At 38.1% G+C, this 20,809-nt stretch overlaps 2 protein-coding genes across 3 annotated transcripts in view; one reads left to right on the plus strand and one right to left on the minus strand.

The window, feature by feature from the left end:
* Window positions 1-20,809, minus strand: part of ANKRD45 (ankyrin repeat domain 45) — a 39,479-nt gene that overhangs the window by 5,291 nt on the left and 13,379 nt on the right. Inside the window, exons 4-6 of one of the 2 annotated variants that reach the window (XM_084977641.1) lie at window positions 10,678-10,772; window positions 7,828-7,966; window positions 4,089-4,251 (exon numbers count right to left, since the gene is read on the minus strand). In XM_084977641.1, the coding sequence (XP_084833767.1) occupies window positions 4,175-4,251; window positions 7,828-7,966; window positions 10,678-10,772 (311 nt within the window). In that variant the 3' untranslated portion in view covers window positions 4,089-4,174. Of the gene's footprint in view, window positions 1-4,088; window positions 4,252-7,827; window positions 7,967-10,677; window positions 10,773-20,809 lie in introns of those variants that run through there. The other variant, XM_013989610.3, reaches the window with a different exon arrangement.
* Window positions 17,103-19,111, plus strand: TEX50 (testis expressed 50). The gene is made up of 2 exons (XM_003130309.5): window positions 17,103-17,426; window positions 18,564-19,111. Exons 1-2 carry the CDS (start codon window positions 17,103-17,105, stop codon window positions 18,777-18,779), a joined length of 540 nt encoding a protein of 179 aa, XP_003130357.1. The 3' UTR covers window positions 18,780-19,111.

Here is a 20,809-nt window from a genome sequence, read left to right on the forward strand (position 1 = left end):
TCAGGCAATTCCTCTTCGTGATGCTTTCTCTTTATGCTTAGGCTTTTCGGAATATATACAGTACTTAGTTTATCTTTTCAAATACACATGTTTACTCACAAACTTGCTGGTGGAATCCTTAAAGACAAGAATAGTGCAAAGGCATCTGAGGGAACCTAAGAGAATGCTATGTGTATGTTCATTAGATGTTAGGTATCAGTGGCAAGGGATATTCTGTCATACTACCTAAAACAGATTAAGTGTCTCAACCTTTAAGAAAACACACACACACCTCTTTTTGATAAACACATATATCTTAGGTACTGGAACATCCACATTAGAAAGAATGAAGCTGAAATCCTACTTCACACCACATAAAAAATAACTTAAAATTGATCTCAGAACAAAATATAAGACCTAAAACTAGAAAACTCTTACAAAAAACCATAAATCTTGGTGACCTTGAATAAGGCAGTGTTTCTTAGACATGACACTTAAAGTACAATCAAAAGGGGGGAAAAAGGAAAAACAGATGAATTAGACTTCATCAAATTAAAGCCTTTTGTGCAAAGGACACAATTAAGAAAATGAAAAGATAATCTGCATAATGGGAGAAAATATGTGCAAATCACATATGCGATAAGGAGCTTGTGCCCAAGATACACAAAGAACTTTTATAATTCAACAATAAAAAGAAAAATGCAAACATGTGGAAATGATACAACATGCTACTGAAGTAAATCAAGGAAGAAAACAGAAAATGCCTCAAATCAGGTGAAAATGGAAACACAACTTTCCAAAATCTATGGGATGCAGCAAAGGTAATTCTAAGAGGAAAGGTTATATCAATTCAGACCTCCTCAAGACACAAGGAAAATCTCAAATAAACAACCTAACCTACCATATAAAAGAATTAGAAAAAGAAGAACAAAGCCCAAAGTCAGCAGAAGGAAGGGAATAATAAACACCAGAAAAGAAACAAATAAGAGAACCAAAAAAAAAAAAAAAAGAAGAAAAGATCAATGAAACCAAGAGCTGGTTGGTTGGTTGTTTGTTTTTTGTCTTTTTGCCTTTTTTAGGGCTGATTCCAGCGGCATATGGAGGTTCCCAGGCTAGGGGTCGAATCGGAGCTGTATCTGCAAGCCCACACCAGAGCCACAGCAACGCGGGATCCAAGCCACATCTGTGACCCACAGCACAGCTCACAGAAAGACTGGATTCCCAACCCACTGAGCAAGGCCAGGGATTGAACCCGCAAGCTCATGGTTCTTAGTCGGATTCGTTAACCACTGCGCCATGACAGGAACTCCAAGAGCTGTTTTTTTGAAAAGATAAATTTATAAACTCTTAGCCAGGCTCATCAGGAAAAAAAAGGAGAGGACTCAAATAAACAAAGTAAGAAATGAAGAGAAGAAATAACAACTAATATCACAAAGATACAAAATAAATCATAAAAAATACTATAGTTACATGCCAACAAAATTGGGCCACCTAGAAGAAATGGTCAAATTTCTTTAGACATACAACCATCAAAGACTGAATCAAAAAGAAGTAGACTATCTAAGCAAATCAATACCTAGTCATAAGATTGAATTGTAATAATAATAACAATAATAAAACTCCCAGAAAAACAAAAGACAGGACCAAATGGCTTCACAGGGGAATTCTACCAAACATATAAAGAGGAGTTAATATGGGCTATCTTTCCTTTTCTTCTCAAACTATTTCAAAACACTGAAGATGAGGGGACACTCCCAAATTCATTCTATGAGCCCATCATTACCATAATACCCAAACTAAAGATACTACAATAGGAGTTCCCGTCGTGGCGCAGTGGTTAACGAATCCGACTAGGAACCATGAGGTTGCGGGTTCCGTCCCTGCCCTTGCTCAGTGGGTTAACGATCCGGCGTTGCCGTGAGCTGTGGTGTAGGTTGCAGACGCGGCTCAGGTCCCGTGTTGATGTGGCTCTGGCATAGGCCAGTGGCTACAGCTCCGATTAGACCCCTAGCCTGGGAACCTCCATATGCCGTGGGAGCGGCCCAAAGAAATAGCAAAAAGACAAAAAAAAAAGATACTACAATAAAAGAAAATTACAAGCCAATACTTCTAATGACTATATATAAAAAATTCTCAATAAAATTTAGCATGCAAAATTTAAAAATTCATTAGAAGGATCATAGACCATGATCCAGCAGGATTTATTCCAGGAATGCAAGGATGGTTCAATACATGCAAATCAATCAATGTGATACACCACATTAACAAAAAGGATAAAATCGCACAATCATCTCAAAAGACACATAAAAAGCATATGCAGAACTCAACATCTATTCATGATAAAAATTCTCATCAAAATCCATAAAAAGGAATATATTCTGGACATAATAAAGGCCATTTATGACAAACCCACAATCAACATTATATTCAATGGTGAAAATCTAAAAGCTTTTCCTCTAAAATCAAGAATAAGACAAGGATACCTGCTCTCACCACTTCTATCTAACATAGCATTGGAAGTCCAAATTGCAGAAATCAGACAAGAAAAAGAAGTAAAATGCATGCAAATTGGGGGAAAAAAGTAAAATTGTCACTATTTGAAGATGACATGATACTATATACAGAAAACCCTAAAGTCTCCACCAAAAAACTATTAGAACTAACAAATGAATTCAGTAAAGCTGCAGGATACAAGATTTATATCCCCAAAATCTGTTTCTTCTCTGTACGTTAATAATGAACTATGATAAAGAGAAAGGAAGAAAATAGTCCTGTTTAAAATCACATCAAAAAGAATAAAATACTTAAGAATACATGTAACCATGAAGGTGAATGACCTATATTCTGAAAACTACAAAGCATTAATGTAGGAAACTGATGATATAAGAAAATGGAGAGATAGCCCATGTTCCTGGATGAGAAGAAATAATATTGTTAAAATGGCCATACTACTCAAAGTAATATACAGATTTAATGCAATCCCTATCAAAATACCAATGGCATTTTCCATGGAACTAGGAAAAAAAAAATCACACTTATATTTATACAAAACCACAAAAGACCCAAAATTGCCAAAACAATCTTGAGAAAAAGAGCAAAGCACACTCCCTGACTTTCGACCATACTACAAGGCTACAATAATCAAAACACCATGGTACTGGAACAAAAACAGACACATGGATCAATGGAACAGGATGCAGAATGCCCAGAAATAAACCCACAAACTTACAGTCAATTAATTTATAACAAAGGAGGCAAGAATATACAATGGAAAAAAGACAGTCTCTTCAATAAGTGATACTGGCAAAACTGGGCAACTATATGTAAAAGAATGAAATTAAAACATTTCCTCACACCACATACAAAAATGAACTTGAAATGGATAAAAATTTAATGCAAGACATGAAAGCATAAAACTACTAGAAAAGAGCATAGGGAGAAGACTCTTGGACATAAAATGTGGCAATATTTTTTGGTTCTGTTTCCAAAAGCAAAACAAATGCAAAAATAAACAGATAGACCTAATTGAAAGCTTCTGCAAAGGAAAGCATCAACAAAACGAAAAGACAACCTATAGAATGGGGAAAAAAAACTTGCAAATGATGTAAATAACCAGGTATTAATATCCAAAACATATAAACAGCTTACAGAACTCAACATCAATAAAAAAAATTTGATTAAGAGATTGGCAGAAGACCTGATGACATTTTTCCACAGAAGACATACAGATGGCATATGAATAAATGCTCAACATTGCTAACCATCAGAGAAATGCAAATCAAAACCACAATGAGTTATCACCACACTCTTATCAGAATGGCTATCTTGAAAAGTCTATAAATAACAAATGTTGGTGAGAATGTAGAGAAGAGGGAACCTTAGTACACTGTTGGTAAAATGTAAATTGGTGCAGCCACTGTAGAAAATAGTATGGAGGTTCCTCAAAAAAACTAAAAAGAGAACTACCATATGATCCAGCAATTTCTTTTCTTTTTTTTTTTGTCTTTTTAGGGCCGCACCTGCGGCACATGGAGGTTCCTAGGCTAGGGGCCGAATCGGAGCTGTAGCTGCCGGCCTACAGCCATAGTAAGGCCAGATCTGAGCTGTGTCTATGACCTACACCACAGCCCACTGCAATGCTGGATCCTTGACCCACTGAGCAAGGCCAGAGATCAAACTCATGTCCTTATGGATACTAACCAGTTGGGTTTATTAACCACTGAGCCACAACAGGAACTCCCTGATCCAGCAATTCTACTTCTGAGTATGTATCTAAAGAAAATGAAAACACTAATTGGGAAAGATACATGCACTCCAATGTTCACAGCGGCATAATTTACAATAGCTAAGATAACAGAAGCAACTTAAGTATTCATCAAAAGATAAATGGATAAAGAAGATGTGGTATACACACACAATGGACTATTACTCAACCGTCAAAAAAAATGAAATTCTGCCATTTACAACAACGTGGTGGACCTAAAGGCCATTATGCTTAGTGAAACAGGTGAGATGAGAAAGACAAATATTCTAGGTTATCACTTATATGTGGAATCTAAAAAATAAAAAAATGAATGAATATAACAAAACAGAAAGATACTCACAGATTTAGAGAATAAACTATTGGTTATCAGTGGGAGAGGGAAGAGGGGAGGGGAAAGATAAGGGTATAAATAAGCAACAGGAATGTAAGTTGGTATAGCCACTACAGAAAACATTATGGAGGCTCCGCAAAAACTAAAAATAGAATTACCATGTGATTCAGCATTTGCACTCCTGTGTATATATCTGGACAAAACCATAATTCAAAAAGATACATGAGTGCCTGTGTTTATAGCCGCACTATTCACAATAGCCAAGACATGGAAGCAACCCAAATGTCTACTCACAGATGAACAGATAAAGAAGAGGTGGTACACATATATAATAGAATATTACTCAACCATAAAAGGAATGAAGCAATGACATTTGCAGCAACATGGATGAAAACAGAGATTATCATACTAACTGAAGTAAGTCAGAAAAAGAAAGACAGGGAGTTCCTAGCAGGTGGCTTAGCGGGTTACAAACCCAACTGGTATCCATGAGGAGAAGGGTTTGATCCCTGGCCTCGATAGGTGGGTTAAGGATCCAGTGTTGCTATGAGCTGTGGTGTAGGTTGCAGATGCAGCTTGAATCCCACATTGCTGTGGCTGTGACATAGTCTGGCTGCTGCAGCTCCAATTTGACCCCTAGTCTGGGAACTTCCATATGTCACAGGGGCAGCCCTAAAAAAATTTTTCTTTAAACCCCCACAAATATCATACAACTTATATGTAGGATCTAAAATATGACGTAAATGAACTTATATACAAAACAGAAACAGACTCACAGACATAGAGAACAGACTTGTGGTTGCCAAGGGGGAAAAGGGGTGAGGGAGGATAGACTGGGAGACTAGGGTTAGCAGAGGCAAACTATCACACAGAGGATGGATAAAGAACAAGGTCCTACTGTATGGCACAGGGAACTGTATTCATTATCTGAGATAAACCATAACAGAAAACAACATTTAAAAGAATTAATAGGAAGCTCTACTGTGACATGGGTTTGATCCCTGGCCTGGAAACTTTCACATGCCACAGGTGGAGCAAAAATAAATAAATAAATAGATAAATAAAATTTTAAAATAACAAGAATGTATATATATTCTTTTTATTTCTTAAATAATATATTATTTTAAAATATTACTTAATATATTTAATATATATTTGCATTATATACATATTTGTGTTATTTAATATATTATTAATATATGTATGCATAACTGAAACATTTTGCCTTATAGCAGAAATTAACACAATATTATAAATCAACTATACTTCAATTTTTATAAAAAGCAACAAGTATAACAAGCATATACTGTATATAAGGAAAATATAGCCATTATTTGTAATAACTTTAAATTCTATTAAAATATTGAATTACTATGTAGCACATCTGAAACTAATACCATATTGCAAATCCACAATATTTCAATAAAAAAAAAAACAAGTTGTTCCCATGTGGCTCAGTAGATTAAGAACCCAACTAGTATCCATGAGGATGCGAGTTTGATTCCTGGCCTCGTTCAGTGGGTTAAAGATCTGGTGTTGCTGCAAGCTGTGGTGTAGGCTGCAGATGCAGTTCAGATCTGGAGATTTGCTGTGGTTGTGGCATAGGCCTGCAACTGTAGCTGCAATTCAACCCCTAGCCTTGGAACGTCCATATGCCACAGGTAGGGCCCTAAAAAGACAAAAACAAACAAGCAAAAAATATGAAAATTCAACTTAGAAATGGGTAAAGGATGCAAATAGACATTTCTCCAAAGAAAATATGCAAATGTTCCTTAAGCACATGAGAAATGCTTAACATCATCAATAATTAAGGACATGCAAATCAGAACTACATTAAGATACTTCATATTCACCAGAATGGCTAAAAAAATTTTTAAAGACAATAGCAAACATTGAAAACAATGTGGAGTTGGAATTCTCATACACATTGCTTATGGAAATGGAAAATTGGAAACAGTTTTGTAGTTTCTCGAAAGGTTAGATATAGAGTTATCATATGACCCAGCAATTTCATTGCCAAATATATACCCAAGAGAAATGAAAACATGTGGCCACAAAAAATGTGCACAAAAAACTTAATAGTATAATTATTTTAATAGTCAAAAGAGTGGAAACTCAAATGTCCATCAACTTAATGTATGGATAAATTTGAATCCATCCCATGTACTATTATTCAGTGATTAAAAAGGAATACTGACACATATTACAACACAGATGAACCTTAAAAATATTGTGCAAAGTGAAAGAAGCCAGACACAAAAGGTGACACACTGTATGATTCTACCTATGAAATGTTCAGAACAGTAATCCACAGAGTAATAAATTAGCGGTTGCCCAGGGTTTAAGAGAGGGAGGAATGGGTTGTGACTGCTAACAGGCATGGTGTTGCTTTGGGGGGGTATTAAAATATTCTAAAATTAGGAGTTCCCGTCGTGGCACAGTGGTTAACGTTTCCGACTAGAAACCATGAGGTTGCGGGTTCGATCCCTGGCCTCACTCAGTGGGTTAAGGATCTGGCGTTGCCCGTGAGCTGTGATGTAGGTCGCAGACGCGGCTCGGATCCCGCGTTGCTGTGGCTCTAGCATAGGCTGGCAGCTACAGCTCTGATTCGACCCCTGGCCTGGGAACCTCCACATGCCAAGGGTGCGGTCCAAGAAATGGCAAAAAGACAAAAAAAAAAAAAAAAGTTCTAAAATTAGACAGTGGTGATAATTATACAACTCTGTGACTATACTGAAAACCACTGAATTGTACACATTTTAAGTGCTGAATTTAATGGTTTGAGAATTCCATCTCAAAGAACTGATATTTTAAAAATCTTAGGCACATATGCCATCGAGATTCTGATGGTGCACCTTCTCTACAGACAGGGTAGTGTTCCCACAACAGGTTTTTCAAGCTATAGAGTTCTAACTCTGAAAATATTTTTTTCAAATTTTGTACCTCTATCTCCTTGGAGGACAGGCCTTCTTAGTTGAAAATCATGGGTCAGAACCATAGTAAATTACGTAAAACTAAATGATTAATGATGGTAATAAGATTACTATTAGACATTCTCTACAGCTATCACTCAGTCATTACTTTTAGCTATTGATCATATTGAAACTACTAATGAAACTGAGTTATAGATTAGTGCTTGGAACAAGGTTAATGACTACTTAATGACAACTGTTGAAATCAGAGTACATCAGAAATAACACTGAACTTAATTTTCATCTTTTCTGACAATCAAACCATTTTTCCCAAAACTTACGTGGTGTAGCCATTTTTGTGAAGATAGGAGTCACAATATCTTCCAATTGCTGTTTCTGCTCAAAAAGCTCATTAATGGAAGCTTCCAAATGGGTTTCCAACCACTCATTTTTTATACGGCATGCACTGAGGATGGTATTCTAGAGACAGAAACAAAGAATTTACCACTTATTTATTAAAAAATAAAAATCTCGGAGTTCCCGTCGAGGCGCAGTGGTTAACGAATCTGACTAGGGACCATGACGTTGCGGGTTCAGTCCCTACCCTTGCTCAGTGGGTTAAACGATCCGGCGTTGCCGTGAGCTGCGATGTAGGTTGCAGACGTGGCTCAGATCCCACGTTGCTGTGGTTCTGGCGTAGGCGCGTGGCTACAGCTCCGATTCGACCCCTAGCCTGGGAACCTCCATATGCCATGGGAGCGGCCCAAGAAATAGCAAAAAATAAAAAAATTAATTAATTAATTAATTAAAAAATAAAAATCTCTACTATCTCCAAACCAGCACTGTGCAACATAACTTTCTGTGATGATGGACATGCTCTTTACCTGCTTTGTTCAACAGAGTCGCCATTAGACATAGCCAGTGAGCACTGGAAAAGTGGCTAGCGTGGCTAACAAACTAAATTTTTAAATAGTTTAATTAATTCTAATTTAAATAGCCACATGTGGCTAGGGGTTACTATAGTGGGCAGTGCAGCTCTAACATTAGTAGAATGTGAGAATAATGAAACTCTTAATCTAGACTCATGAAGCCCTGAGCCAGTCTACCCCCTCTCCCTAATTCTTTATTTTCATTGAGCCCTCTGATAAAGAAGTGTTTGCAAAGGTTGGAAAAGAGGGAGTTCCCGTCGTGGCGCAGTGGTTAACGAATCTGACTAGCAACCATGAGGTTGCGGGTTCGATCCCTGCCCTTGCTCAGCGGATTAAGGATCTGGCGTTGCCATGAGCTGTTGTGTAGATTGCAGACATGGCTCGGATCCCACGTTGCTGTGGCTCTGGCGTAGGCCGGCTGCTACAGCTCCGATTCGACCCCTAGCCTGGGAACCTCCATATGCTGCGGGAGCGGCCCTAGAGAAGGCAAAAAGACAAAAAAAAAGGTTGGAAAAGAATAAGTGGATGATATGACCTGTATGCCACTCAACAAACAATGCTGGTATTTTATTCTTTCTCAGGTTTACAGGAGGAAGAAGTACAAGAAATACAAAAAGGTCTCCATCTCACTGAAAGCCTCTAAATTCGCATCGTAAAACCACCTCTTTGCACAGCAAACTGCTGGTGTCTGATTTAAGATGTTCATGTTCTATGGTTTGTAACAAAAGAGACATGAATAAATTTACTATGTGTCCTATCCATATTATTAAATAAGCAGTGGTATATGCAGAAGTATACAGAATGAATGGATGTGGAAAGATGTTCATAATATATTCTTGAAAGGAACAAAAGCAAATTAAAGAATAATTTGTATCGTATGAACCCATTTTTATTTTTTTCCTTTTTCAGCCATGCCCCATGCATATATGGAAATTCCCAGGCCAGGGATCAAATCCAAGCTGCATCTGCAAACTATGCCACAGCTGGGGCAATGCTGGATCCTTAACTCAAGGCACTGAGCTGGGGATCAAACTGTCAAAGCCACAGAGATGAGCTGGATCATTAACCTATTGTGCCACAGCAGGAACTCCCTTAACCCATTTTTATATATATAAAAAAAACTTACAAAAATATATATATGCATACATGTGTTTATATAAGTGAAAGGAAAAGTATGATGAGATTAACACAGAAGTGTTACTAGAACCATAGGATAATAAGACTAGAAAGGGAAAAGAGAAAACTATTAAGTTTGCTTTATATGTTTCACTTTTATTCTAATTATTACTATATATACATAATATTTTCTAATTCAAATAACCAAATATTTAAAAGTTGAAATTAAAAGGCGTTTATAGTAACCAGTTTGACAAAGCACTGTTTGTGCCAGAAGGATTGTTTTGCAGATCTAAAAGATGCAATAGCTATTCTAATAGAATTTTGCCTATATTTTGTTTCACACAGAACATTTTTGCATAGGAAAAAAATTAAAACCAAAACACATTTCTGATATCTTGAGCCTATCTCTTTTGTGTGTACATCCAAAGTAAAAACTAATTCAGAAGCAGTACTTAGTATATAGTAAATGTGGCAAGCTGGTTTTACAATTAGCTCTCTTTACATCTCTGTATCTTTATACCATTGTGTAAAATTCGACATACTAAAAAATATGTAATGTGCATATATATAAGACATATGCTGTGTATCAACGTTTTAAAACATAAAATGAAATAAGTATCAGTGGATCCCGCTAATCAACATAAAGAACAAGAACACTGCCAATACCATTAATGCTGCTTCTGTGCCCCTCTCCCACTTCATCCCCTTGCCCACCTCCAAGAGATAACCATGATCTGCACTTATACCTTTGCTTTCCTTCTTTAAATACTTTTACCCCATACTCAGGCATCCCCAAACAATAGAGTTTAGTTTGGCTTGGGTTTGAGCTTTATAAAAATCTATGTATTCTTTGGAGATTTTTTTTTTCACTCAACATTACATTTCTAAGATCCATTCATGGTGTTGGCTGTGATACTTAGTATATCTCCATGTCACTCTGTAATATTATTTCATTTAATTATTATCAGACTATCTCTAATCAGTAGTTTATTAAGAAAGGAAAAAAGGAAGGAAGGGAGGGAGAAGAGAGCAGTGAGGACCTAAGGACCACCACCTACTTCTAGTGCATTAGTGTAGAAATTAAAAGATACAAGCCAAAAATCACAAAAGACTTCAGAACAAACTATAAGCACAACGTAGTACCTTGTCTTCCTTAAAAAGCTTCCCTGGGCCCTTTTCTGGGTCTGTAACAGTTGCAGAGACCTTCGCAATATATTTTTTCAGTGCCAGCCTTGCATCTGAAAGAACAGGACAGTAAAATGCACAAAAATAAGACAAAGACAAAAAATATGCTCAACAGTTTGTAATGTACTATTATATATCTAGAGTTTTATAAAGACTGTGTGGGAGATCTGTTATGGTTATTCTCCTTGCGGAATTTCAAGGCAAAACACTCAACTAGCAGAGCACTTTGAGACATTTGCTGTAGTCCCAGAACTGCATTAAAATTTTTGAAGAACAAATAAATATAAAATGTGATACCTGCTGTTAAAATTTTTTTAAAAAAATAAAAAAGGGGTTCCCACCGCAGCTCAGCAAGTTGAGAACCTGATGTTGTCTCTGTGACGATGTGGGTTTGATCCCTGGCCTTGATCAGTGGGTTAAAGATCTGGTATTGCTGTGACTGTGGCATAAGCTGCATCTGCAACTCTGATTCAACCCCTGGCCCAAGAATTTCCATATGCTGTGGGTGTGGCTGTAAAAAATAATAAAAAATAAAATGTGATACCTGATCCCAGGGAGACCATATTCTTTTAAAATATCTACTCTGGAGTAAAGAACAAAAATATTTCCAATAGAAAAACTGTCGATCACTTGCTTCTCAATCCTTCAAAATAAATTCAAAATAGCTGCCCTCCTTAAAAAAAAAAAGTGTTTAAAGTAATTCCGACGAGGAACCATGAGGTTGCAGGTTCGATCCCTGGCCTCGCTGAGTGGGTTACGGATCCAGCATTGCCGTGAGCTGTGGTGTAGGTCACAGACATGGCTCAGATCTGGCATTGCTGTGGCTGTGGCATAGGCCGGCAGCTGTAGCTCCAATTAGACCCCTAGCCTAGGAACCTCCACATGCCGTGGGTACAGCCCTAAAAATACAAAAGACAAAAAAAAAAAAAAAATCCATTGTCTATAGCACTCATCCCAAAATTTCCAAGACCCATTTAAATAAAATTACAATACTCTAAGAGAAATAAAAGACTCAAATAAATGGAAAAATTTACCATATTCTTAGATGGAACAACTGAATATAGGAAATGGTAGATTAGCCTCCTATTAATGACTGATTCATTTCTGGTGGCTATAACAAATTGCCACAAATTTAGTGACTTGAAACAATGTAAGTTAATCCTCTTTCAACTCTAGAGGCCAAAAGTCTTGAATGAGTTTTGCTGAGCTACAGTCAAGGTGTTGGCAGGGAAGATTCATTCGGGAGGCTCTGAGAGGAGAATCTATTCTCTTGCCATTTTTCAGCCTCAATCTCTAGTGGAGGCCTATATTCCTTGGCTGATGACTCCTCCTTTCACCTTCAAAGGATATCACTCCAGCCTCCCATCATCAACTCACCTTCTCTGCTGTGTCAGATCTCCTTCTTCCTCTCACTTATAATAGAGACACTTGTGATTACATATTAGGTCCTAGCTGGATAATGCAGGATAATCTCCATATCTCAAGATCCTTAATTTAAGGGTCTGCAAAATCCCGCATGAGGTAACATTCACAGGTTCCAGGGATTAGGACCTAAATACCTTCGGTAGACAGCTTTCAGCCTACCACAGTCTACCCTCTGGCCTCACAAAATTACATCTATCCCATGTGCAAAATAAATTTACCCCATGCCAAAAGCCAAGTCTCAGCACAAATGCTTATCTAAAATATCACCAGCTCAAAAGTCTAAGATCTTATCATCTAAATAAGGTATGGGTGAGACATCCACCCCAGGGTAAAATTCCTCTCCATCTGCAGACCTGTGAAACTAGAAAACAAGTTATCTACTTCCAACGTACAATGCACAGAGCAATAGTTACAGATATTTCCATTCTGAAAAGTGAGAAAATAGAAGGAAAAAAAGGAATCACCAAAGTCCCAAGCAATTTTGAAATCCCAGGCAAATTTTATTAGGAATAAAAACCTGGGACTAATCCTCTGTGGTGTAAGACTCCAACCTCTTGGCCTGCAACTCCAGCCTGAGTCATCCTTCCTTTTGCATAAAAGATAGAAAGTTTTTGTAGCTGAAAGGTTTTGTCAGTCCATTTCCTGCCAATATAGTTTTAGGCACCTGGCATTCTTTTCTCATTTGGTCGTCTCTCTGTCCATCGGTCCGCATTGGCAATGTTTCTACTGGTATAACATTCTCAAAAACCTCTTTAGTCTCCCTGCATATCAGAAAGATTCATTCTATTATCCAAGAGGTTCCTCCACAGGTCTTTCTTAGATAATCTCATTTCCATTCCTATGATGCCTGCAGAGATGTATGAGGGGAATCCATGAGTAACACACCTAATCTCTTCAGCACTAGTAAAAAACACTGTCCCACCACATCCTTGCTTCACTCCAGAGTACATTTTCCTGGCTGTGAATCTCCTAATTTTAGCATTTTTACCACCTAAGTAGGCTGAGAATTTCCCAAATCATCAGGTTCTATTTCTCTTGTACTTTTTTTTTTTTTTTTTTTTTTTTTTTTGCTTTTTTAGGACCGGACCCACAGCGTATGGAGGTTCCCAGTCTAGGGGTCGAATTGGAGCTATAGTTGCCCACCTAAGCCACATCCACAACAATGTGGGATCTGAGCCTGGACAGACACAGGTCACAGGACCTACACCACAGCTCACAGCAACGCCAGATCCCTGACCTACTGAGTGAGGCCAGGGATCGAACCTGTGTCCTCATAGATACTAGTCAGATTCATTTCCACTGAGCCATGATGGGAACTCCCTGTTTCCCTTTTGTATAACAGTTCTTTCCTCAATTTATCTCTCCCCTCTCCCATTTTACTATAAGCAACACGAGGAACCAGGTCATGCCTTGCACACCTCCTTTGGAAGTATCTTCCAGTAAATATCCAAGGGCAGCACTTATAAGTTCTGCTTTCCACACAAGGGCAGGACACACTTCAGTTAAGCTTTCTGCTATTATGTAACAAGACTGCTTTTCCTCCAGTTTCCAATAATATGTTCCACATTTCCTTCTGAACCCTCACCAGCGGCACTTTAGGGTCCATATTTCTACCAACAGTCTGCTCAGGGCAATCGAGGCTTTTTCTATCATGGACCTCAAAATTCTTCCATCCACCCAATACCCAATTCCAAAGCCACTTCCACATTTTTCAGTATTTGTTACAGTCACACCACACTTCCAGGTACAAACATCTGTATTAATTTCCCATGGCTGCTGTAACAAATTACTACAGATTTGATGGTTTAAAACAGCACTAGCTTATTCTTTACAGTTCTGGAGACCAGAAATCTCCAGTTCACTGGACTAAAGGCAAGGCATTGGCAGGGCTTATTCCTTCTCAAGGCTCTGTGAGAAAAACCCACTCCTCGCCTTTCTCAGCTTCTAGCAACATCTATGTTCTTCAGCTTGTGGCCCTCCCTGACATTTCAAAGTGCATCACACCAATCTCTGCTTCTGACAGCACATCATTTTCTCCTCATGTCAAACATCCCTCTATTTTCCATAAGGACACCCGTGATTACATATAGGGTCCACCTAGACAATCCGGGATAATTTCCCTACCTCATTATCCTTAATTTAATCATATCTGCCCTATAACATTCACAGGTTCCAGTGATTAGGACCTGGATATCTTTGGAGGCCACGATCAAGCCTCAGTAGAGACAATTTCATAAAACTCCAAAGTGGCATTTTTTTAAAGATGTAATGAAATCAGTCTGAAGTTCAATTATGTCATCTGTAGTATCCAACCATCTTGATGAGCCTCTTTTGCCTATTTGTAAAGTGGACAAGAGTACTTTCCATAGTCAAACTGAGAGCCACATCTGGAAGAGTATTAATGTATATGGACCAGTCAATTGGTCTTCTTCCTGCCAGCTCTTAACAGCTTCAAAGTATCAATCATGTTGCAAGCAGAATTAACTCCCTAAACTGGAATCCAAGGTTTAGGTTTTGGCTCCACCAGCTGGATGACCTGGAGTCAGTAGTGGTTCCAGAACTGCAATACAGGACTGGAACCACTACTGTGGTGGCGCAGTGGTTAACGAATCCAACTAGGAACCATGAGGTTGCAGGTTCGATCCCTGGCCTTGCTCAGTGGGTTAAGGATCCGGCGTTGCAGTGAGCTGTAGTGTGGAGGTCACAGGCACGGCTCGGATCCTGCATTGCTGTGGCTGTGGTGTAGGCTGGTGGCCACAGCTCCAATTTGACCCCTAGCCTAGGAAAATCCATATGCCGCAGGAGCAGCCCAAGAAATGGAAAAAACAAAACAAAACAAAACAAAAAAACCCTGCAATACAGGATGGAGAATAGTGGAGGAATTAGTTAGAAGAGGGGCCTAAGGAACTTGCCATAAAAGAGCATTTGTTGTAAGCATGCTGATTTTACTGAGAATGTTTATTTATTTTGGGTGGCTTGGTAGAGAAAGGAGCTTACTGCAAGCATCCTCTTAATGCTACCATACCTGTCTTAGTGCATTCGGAGTAGAAAACACCAGACTGGGTAGCTTATAAACGGCAGGAACTTATTTTTCACAGTTACAGAGGCTGGGCAGTCTACGATCAAGGCACCACGGTGGCTGCAGTCTAGTGAGAGCCCTCTTCCTTCATTCCCAGCATTTTCTCCCTGTGTCCTCACTCAATGGATGGGACTAGGGAACTCTGTGGGGACTCTTTCATAGGAACACTAATTCCATTCATGACAGCTCTAGCTTCATGTCCTAAGTATCTCCCTAAGGCCCCGCTTCTTAATACCATCACACTGGGCACCAGGATTTCAATATATGAATTTGGTGGGACACAAACATCCAGACCATAGCAATATCTTAACCCCTTTTAACCTCAGTTTCTCCATCTATAAAATGGAAGTATTAGAGTACAGTCCCCATAGCGTTGTTGTAAGAATTAAGCAAAATATAGTATAATGCATGCAAATGTCTTAACACATTGCCTGGCACACTCAATAAGTTTACTATTATATTACTCCTCTCCTCAAAATCCTATGAATGACTCCATATTGACTATTGAGTAAAATGCACGGCCCTCTGAGGCCTATCTAGCCACACACTATCTTCCCAGTTTTATTCCTCCCAACATTCATCCAGAGTCTATCCATAATTTGCTTCCTGTTCCCTCTGCCCATAGATGTCGACAGGGCTCCCTTCTTTACTTCCTCAGGTCTCTGCTTGAACATCACCTTACCAAAGAGGTGTCTCCTGACTCAGCCCTCCAAAAAGTAACATACACTCACTCATTCACTTACTAGCAACTTCATAATTTCCTTGCCACTCTATTTTTCTCCATAGCACTCCACAGATGCATCAATTTAGATAGACTTTATTTTCTGTGCCTCCCCACTAGAAAGTAAACTCCATAGAGATTGCTTTGTGGGTGTTGTGTACATATGCTGATCTCCTAGAACAGTATTTAGCACATAAGAGGTTCTCAATAAATATTTATTGTATAAATGTTTACACAGAATTTCTTTGCTTATTATGTTTCATCAACCTAAGATGCCCTTTCTGCACTGCCACCCACAAAAATTCTATTCATTCTTCAACGCTTACTTAAAATGCACTTCTGTGAAACTCCTAATTCCCCCAAGCAGAACTCATTGTTCTATCTGCTGCAACACGATTATAATTTGGTTTAGCTTGGGTTTAGTCTGTCTTGTAATTTTTTATTATCTTGCTTTTCTACCTCTAGCCTGTAAACTCCTTAAAGTCAGAGTCTGTCTCACCTTATTGTATACCATGCTACCTCACCTTCTCTTTCTCACATACCATGCCAATTCCCCACCCCTACCTGCTACCTGATAGTTCCGCATTGCTACCAAAAATACATAGGTCAAAAGAGGGAGACTCTCAGTATTTGCTTAACTATTTGAAGGGAATGACATTCCAGAATGAAAGAAACAGAAGCAGGTGCTAGTTTGTATGAAATGGTATAACTATAGCTATTTTTTAAGCAGATATGAATGTGCCATACTTTAAAAGAGTTGGAAGGAATATATGTAAATTGTTTCCATGAAATTCTATTCATATAGTTATAATTTAAATGTATTATCTAGCAAAATATTAGGAAAGTCTTTATCAGAAAACTGAAGAGGTTCAAACCATTCTGGTAAAAAAGCAAGAAAAAGTCTCCCTAAGAAACCCAAGGTGATTGGCTAAGTGGCACCTTTTAGTTCCAATGTGGTTCTTTATGATGTCACTGAGCTTATCCCTGAATCACTATGACTGATGATGTTACCATGGTCATCAGTATATATTTTGCTGACTAGGAAAATTACCTCAAGTGCTTTCTGGAGCACCGCATTAACTAATACTCAGGGTGTTTTTGCTCTGTCTCTAACCAATTTTTTGACTATAATTTTTTTTTCCCGATTAAGAAAGAAAAATGTCCACTCAAGGACTATCCCTGATTTTTTCTCTGTTGGTTATCTGCTTCTTCAGGGGGAGCCTCTGCATTTGTGATGGCACTACCTGGACAAAGGTTGGATGGGAGATTTTTCCAGAAGAAATGCATTATCTGAAAGTTAAGCCTCCTCCATCCCACTGTTTACCTTACCCTCTGGACAAACTATGCTGCAGTTTTGCTAATACGGACATATTTCAGGGTTGTTTACATCTTACTTATATTTTAGCACAAGCTCTACTTTTAATCTTGTTTGTTTTGTCTGCACATTACCTGTGGATGAAATGGAAGAAACACAAAAAAAAGGTAAATTAGTGATGCAAATAGTGATAGTTATAGAATGTCAAAGAGTTTAAAAGATAAGATATAAGAGTATGAGCTTCTCTGAGAGAATAAACACTGTTTTTTTTTTTTTTTCTCCGCTCTTTGGCATATGGAGTTCCCAGGCCAGGGATCAGATCCAAGCCACAGTTGTAACCAATGCTGCAGCTGGTAGCAATGCCAGATCCTTACTCGCTGTACCTGGCTGGGGATCGAACCTATGTCCCAGCGTTCCAGAGATGTTGCTGAACCCATTGCACAACAGCAGGGGTGCCTTTTTCTTTTTTGTAACCTTCCCCACTCCCACCATTCACCACAAGCATCTAGCACAGTATCTTGCACATACTAGGTGCTCAACAAATGTGTATTGAATTAAAAGGTCCATAAGATAATCTATTATTTTAGATAGATTATTTCAAGTTACAAAACACAGCAATAAAGTAGTGAGCTACAATGAGTAGAATGTGTAGGAAATGACATTATCTGTCTGGGTCCTTAGGTAAGTCACTGTATCTTTCTCAGCTGCCTGATCCATAAAAAGAAGGATCTGGAACAACAGATCTTGTTAGATCCCTTTCTGATCGATCAAAGAAAGCTAAGTCTACAAAAGTTGGCATGTACTTTTTTAATGGACTGTAAACTCATTTCTAATTTTAGGATAACTTTCTGGAAAACAGTACTCAAACTAATTTCCCACTTTGCTAATGACACCGTATTTTGAGGCAATCTTAAAAGCTCATTGATCTTCACAACAGTCAGATGTTTATGACTATGATTTCATCACATTACACCTGAAGGTTGTTTAGTAAAGAAAAATATTTTACTAATATTTATATAATTTCTCCTAGCAGAATGTTGTAATCATAAAAAGTGTGTATTAAATATTTGCTGATGATATAGATCACTATAATCTTATACAGGGGCATATACAAAAGAGCATTTCTTCTGCATTTAAACCTTTCTTCTACAGTAACTTTTCCTTTGTCTAAATAAGTCATTTAATTAATTAATTCATTCATTCATTGTGTTTAGAGCTGAAGTGCGTTCATCCAGAAAACAAATTTGTAATTTGAACTACAGTCAGAGAAAAATCTTTAATATTATTTGTTTTCCTCCTTTTAGCTGAAGAAACAAGCCTCCTTAGACACATCTGGTAATGATATAGAAAACCAGTCCGTTTATGACATTGACCAAATACTCTTCAAACTGGTGGCCACAACATCAATGATGACCAAGTACCTGAATCAGGTGTCCCACCACCCTCCAGCTAAGAAAGTCAAGCACCGAAAACTAAAGAGGAAGAAGAGTGAAGGAGGAGAAGGACTCAGGAGATACTAGAAAGATCCATGTGCAAATATAGCTCAGTCCAATATGGACACTGCACAAGAAATTTATTGAAAGAACTTGTAAGGATAAAAATGGTTCTTTGGGAACCTTTGTAATTTTTTGCCACATTCTTTACTGAAACTTTCCAAGGAAGCCTGAGTTGAAAAGCTACTCTTCAGCTAAAACAGCATCCATACTTACTAAAAGTACTGGGGAAAAGACTGTATACACTCACTTCTTCATGTTTAGGTGTTTTGTTCTTTTTAATGTGTTAAATTACTAATCATTAGGCAATCTGTAGAATAGAATCTTGATTTAATGTTTCAATAAATCTCTGATTTAAATACTGTTTGTGATTTTTCTGTCAGCTGAGCAAATTTTATGTCCACGAGGAGACTTTTAATTTTCCATCTCAGATTGTTAAAAATAGTATGGAAATATGAAGGAATAGATTAATTTTTAAAGTATAGATGTTTCTATTTTCAGTAGAATAAGTGAAGAATTAAATATTAACACTTTCTAATTTCAAACTTTTGTTGATAAGATGCCTCAGTTTTTATTCCACACTTTTATGGATCTGCCACCTCAATTTTTTCAAAAAAAATTCCCTATTTTCCAAACAAAAACTGAGAGACTTGGTCTGAGACTAGGACAGATTTTATTCACATGTTGAAAAATCCTAGAAAAATATGCCAAATCTATAACACATCTCCCATCAATATAAGGGGGAAAGCTTAAAAAAAAAAAACAATCATTTGCACAGTAATAGTGCTATGGTCTTCACAAGTAACAGAAAGAAGCCTGCCTTGGGTTATTGTAAATTACTAAGAGCTGTTTTATGGTTCCACTTTCTAGACCCTCCTTGCTTCCACTCTTCCACAGCACAGCCCTGCTCCCACATGTCCATGAATACTTGTTCCATCCCTTTACGGTTCTTAACTGTCAACTAATCCCTTCTAAGAGAACAGTGATAATATATTTCTTTTAATGGAGGACACTTGAGTACTTAAAAAGTCTACAAACTTCAAAAACCCAAAGACATTTCTCTCTAATAGTGGAATCTTCAGTAGTATAGACAACTCTCTGGGGTAGGGAGTCCTCAATCTTGTAACCTCTCCAGATGATTCCCACTCCAGATGTTCTTGTTTACTAGAACAAGAAATGGGAGTGGTTTGTACTCTTAAGTCTGAATTAAACAAATGTAATATTTTATGTTAAGTAGTTTGTATTTCTGACATTCTACAGCTACATTACCATGAAGTTCCAATTCTGACAATTCCATTCTGACCTGGAAACGGAACAATTATAGTACTATAGTCTTCTTTTATCTTCACTGATAGGAAATAGTAGGTATAATTCCCCCAAGATTGTAAGGATGCAAACTAGGATGTGATGGCGATCTGGCTGCGACATCTGTCACCCCACTGATTTCCAGGGTTGATTCGGCTGATCTGGCTGGCTAGGCAGGTGTCCCCTTCCTCCCTCACCGCTCCATGTGCGCCCCTCCCGAAGCTGCAGGCTGGGTGGAAGAGGACAACCATCCCCGAAAGAGGAGGACTGTTCTTTGGTCAAGGGTATGCGAGTAGCTGCGCTCCCCTACTAGAACCTCCAAACAAGCACTCAAGGATGCAAACTAAACAGGTGGACATTAGGGAGAAGGAAACAAATGAAACTCAATACCCACTAAGTCCCAAACTTTAAGTTACAGAAAAATTTGTTCCTGGATTGTGTTTTTTAAGTACCATGGGTCATTCTTCAAAAAATGAATTTTAAGGGAGTTCCCATTGTGGCTCAGTGGAAATGAATCTGACTAGTATTCATGAGGACAAAGGTTTGATCTGGCCTTGCTCAGTGGGTTAAGGATCCATTGCTATGAGCCGTGGTATAGGTCGCGGATACAGCTCGGATCTGGCATTGCTGTGGCTATGGTGTAGGCAGGCAGCTGTAGCTCCAATTCGACCCCTGGCCTGGGAACTTACATATGCCATGGGTATGGCCCTAAAAAGCAAAAAAATAAATAAATAAAAAATAAAAGATTAAAA

The sequence above is a fragment of the Sus scrofa genome, chromosome 9, assembly GCF_054392235.1.
Source record: "Sus scrofa isolate SSC_HxYL_T2T_F1_AM1 chromosome 9, Sscrofa_HxYL_maternal_Yorkshire_Landrace_v2.0, whole genome shotgun sequence".
Classification (NCBI taxonomy): domain Eukaryota; kingdom Metazoa; phylum Chordata; class Mammalia; order Artiodactyla; family Suidae; genus Sus; species Sus scrofa.

Coding starts and splice junctions, on each gene's coding strand:
- TEX50 (XM_003130309.5), top strand. CDS start 17,103: ATGTCCACTCAAGGACTATCCCTGATTTTTTCTCTGTTGGTTATCTGC. Junction 17,427..18,563: donor GGAAGAAACACAAAAAAAAG/GTAAATTAGTGA, acceptor TCCTCCTTTTAG/CTGAAGAAACAAGCCTCCTT.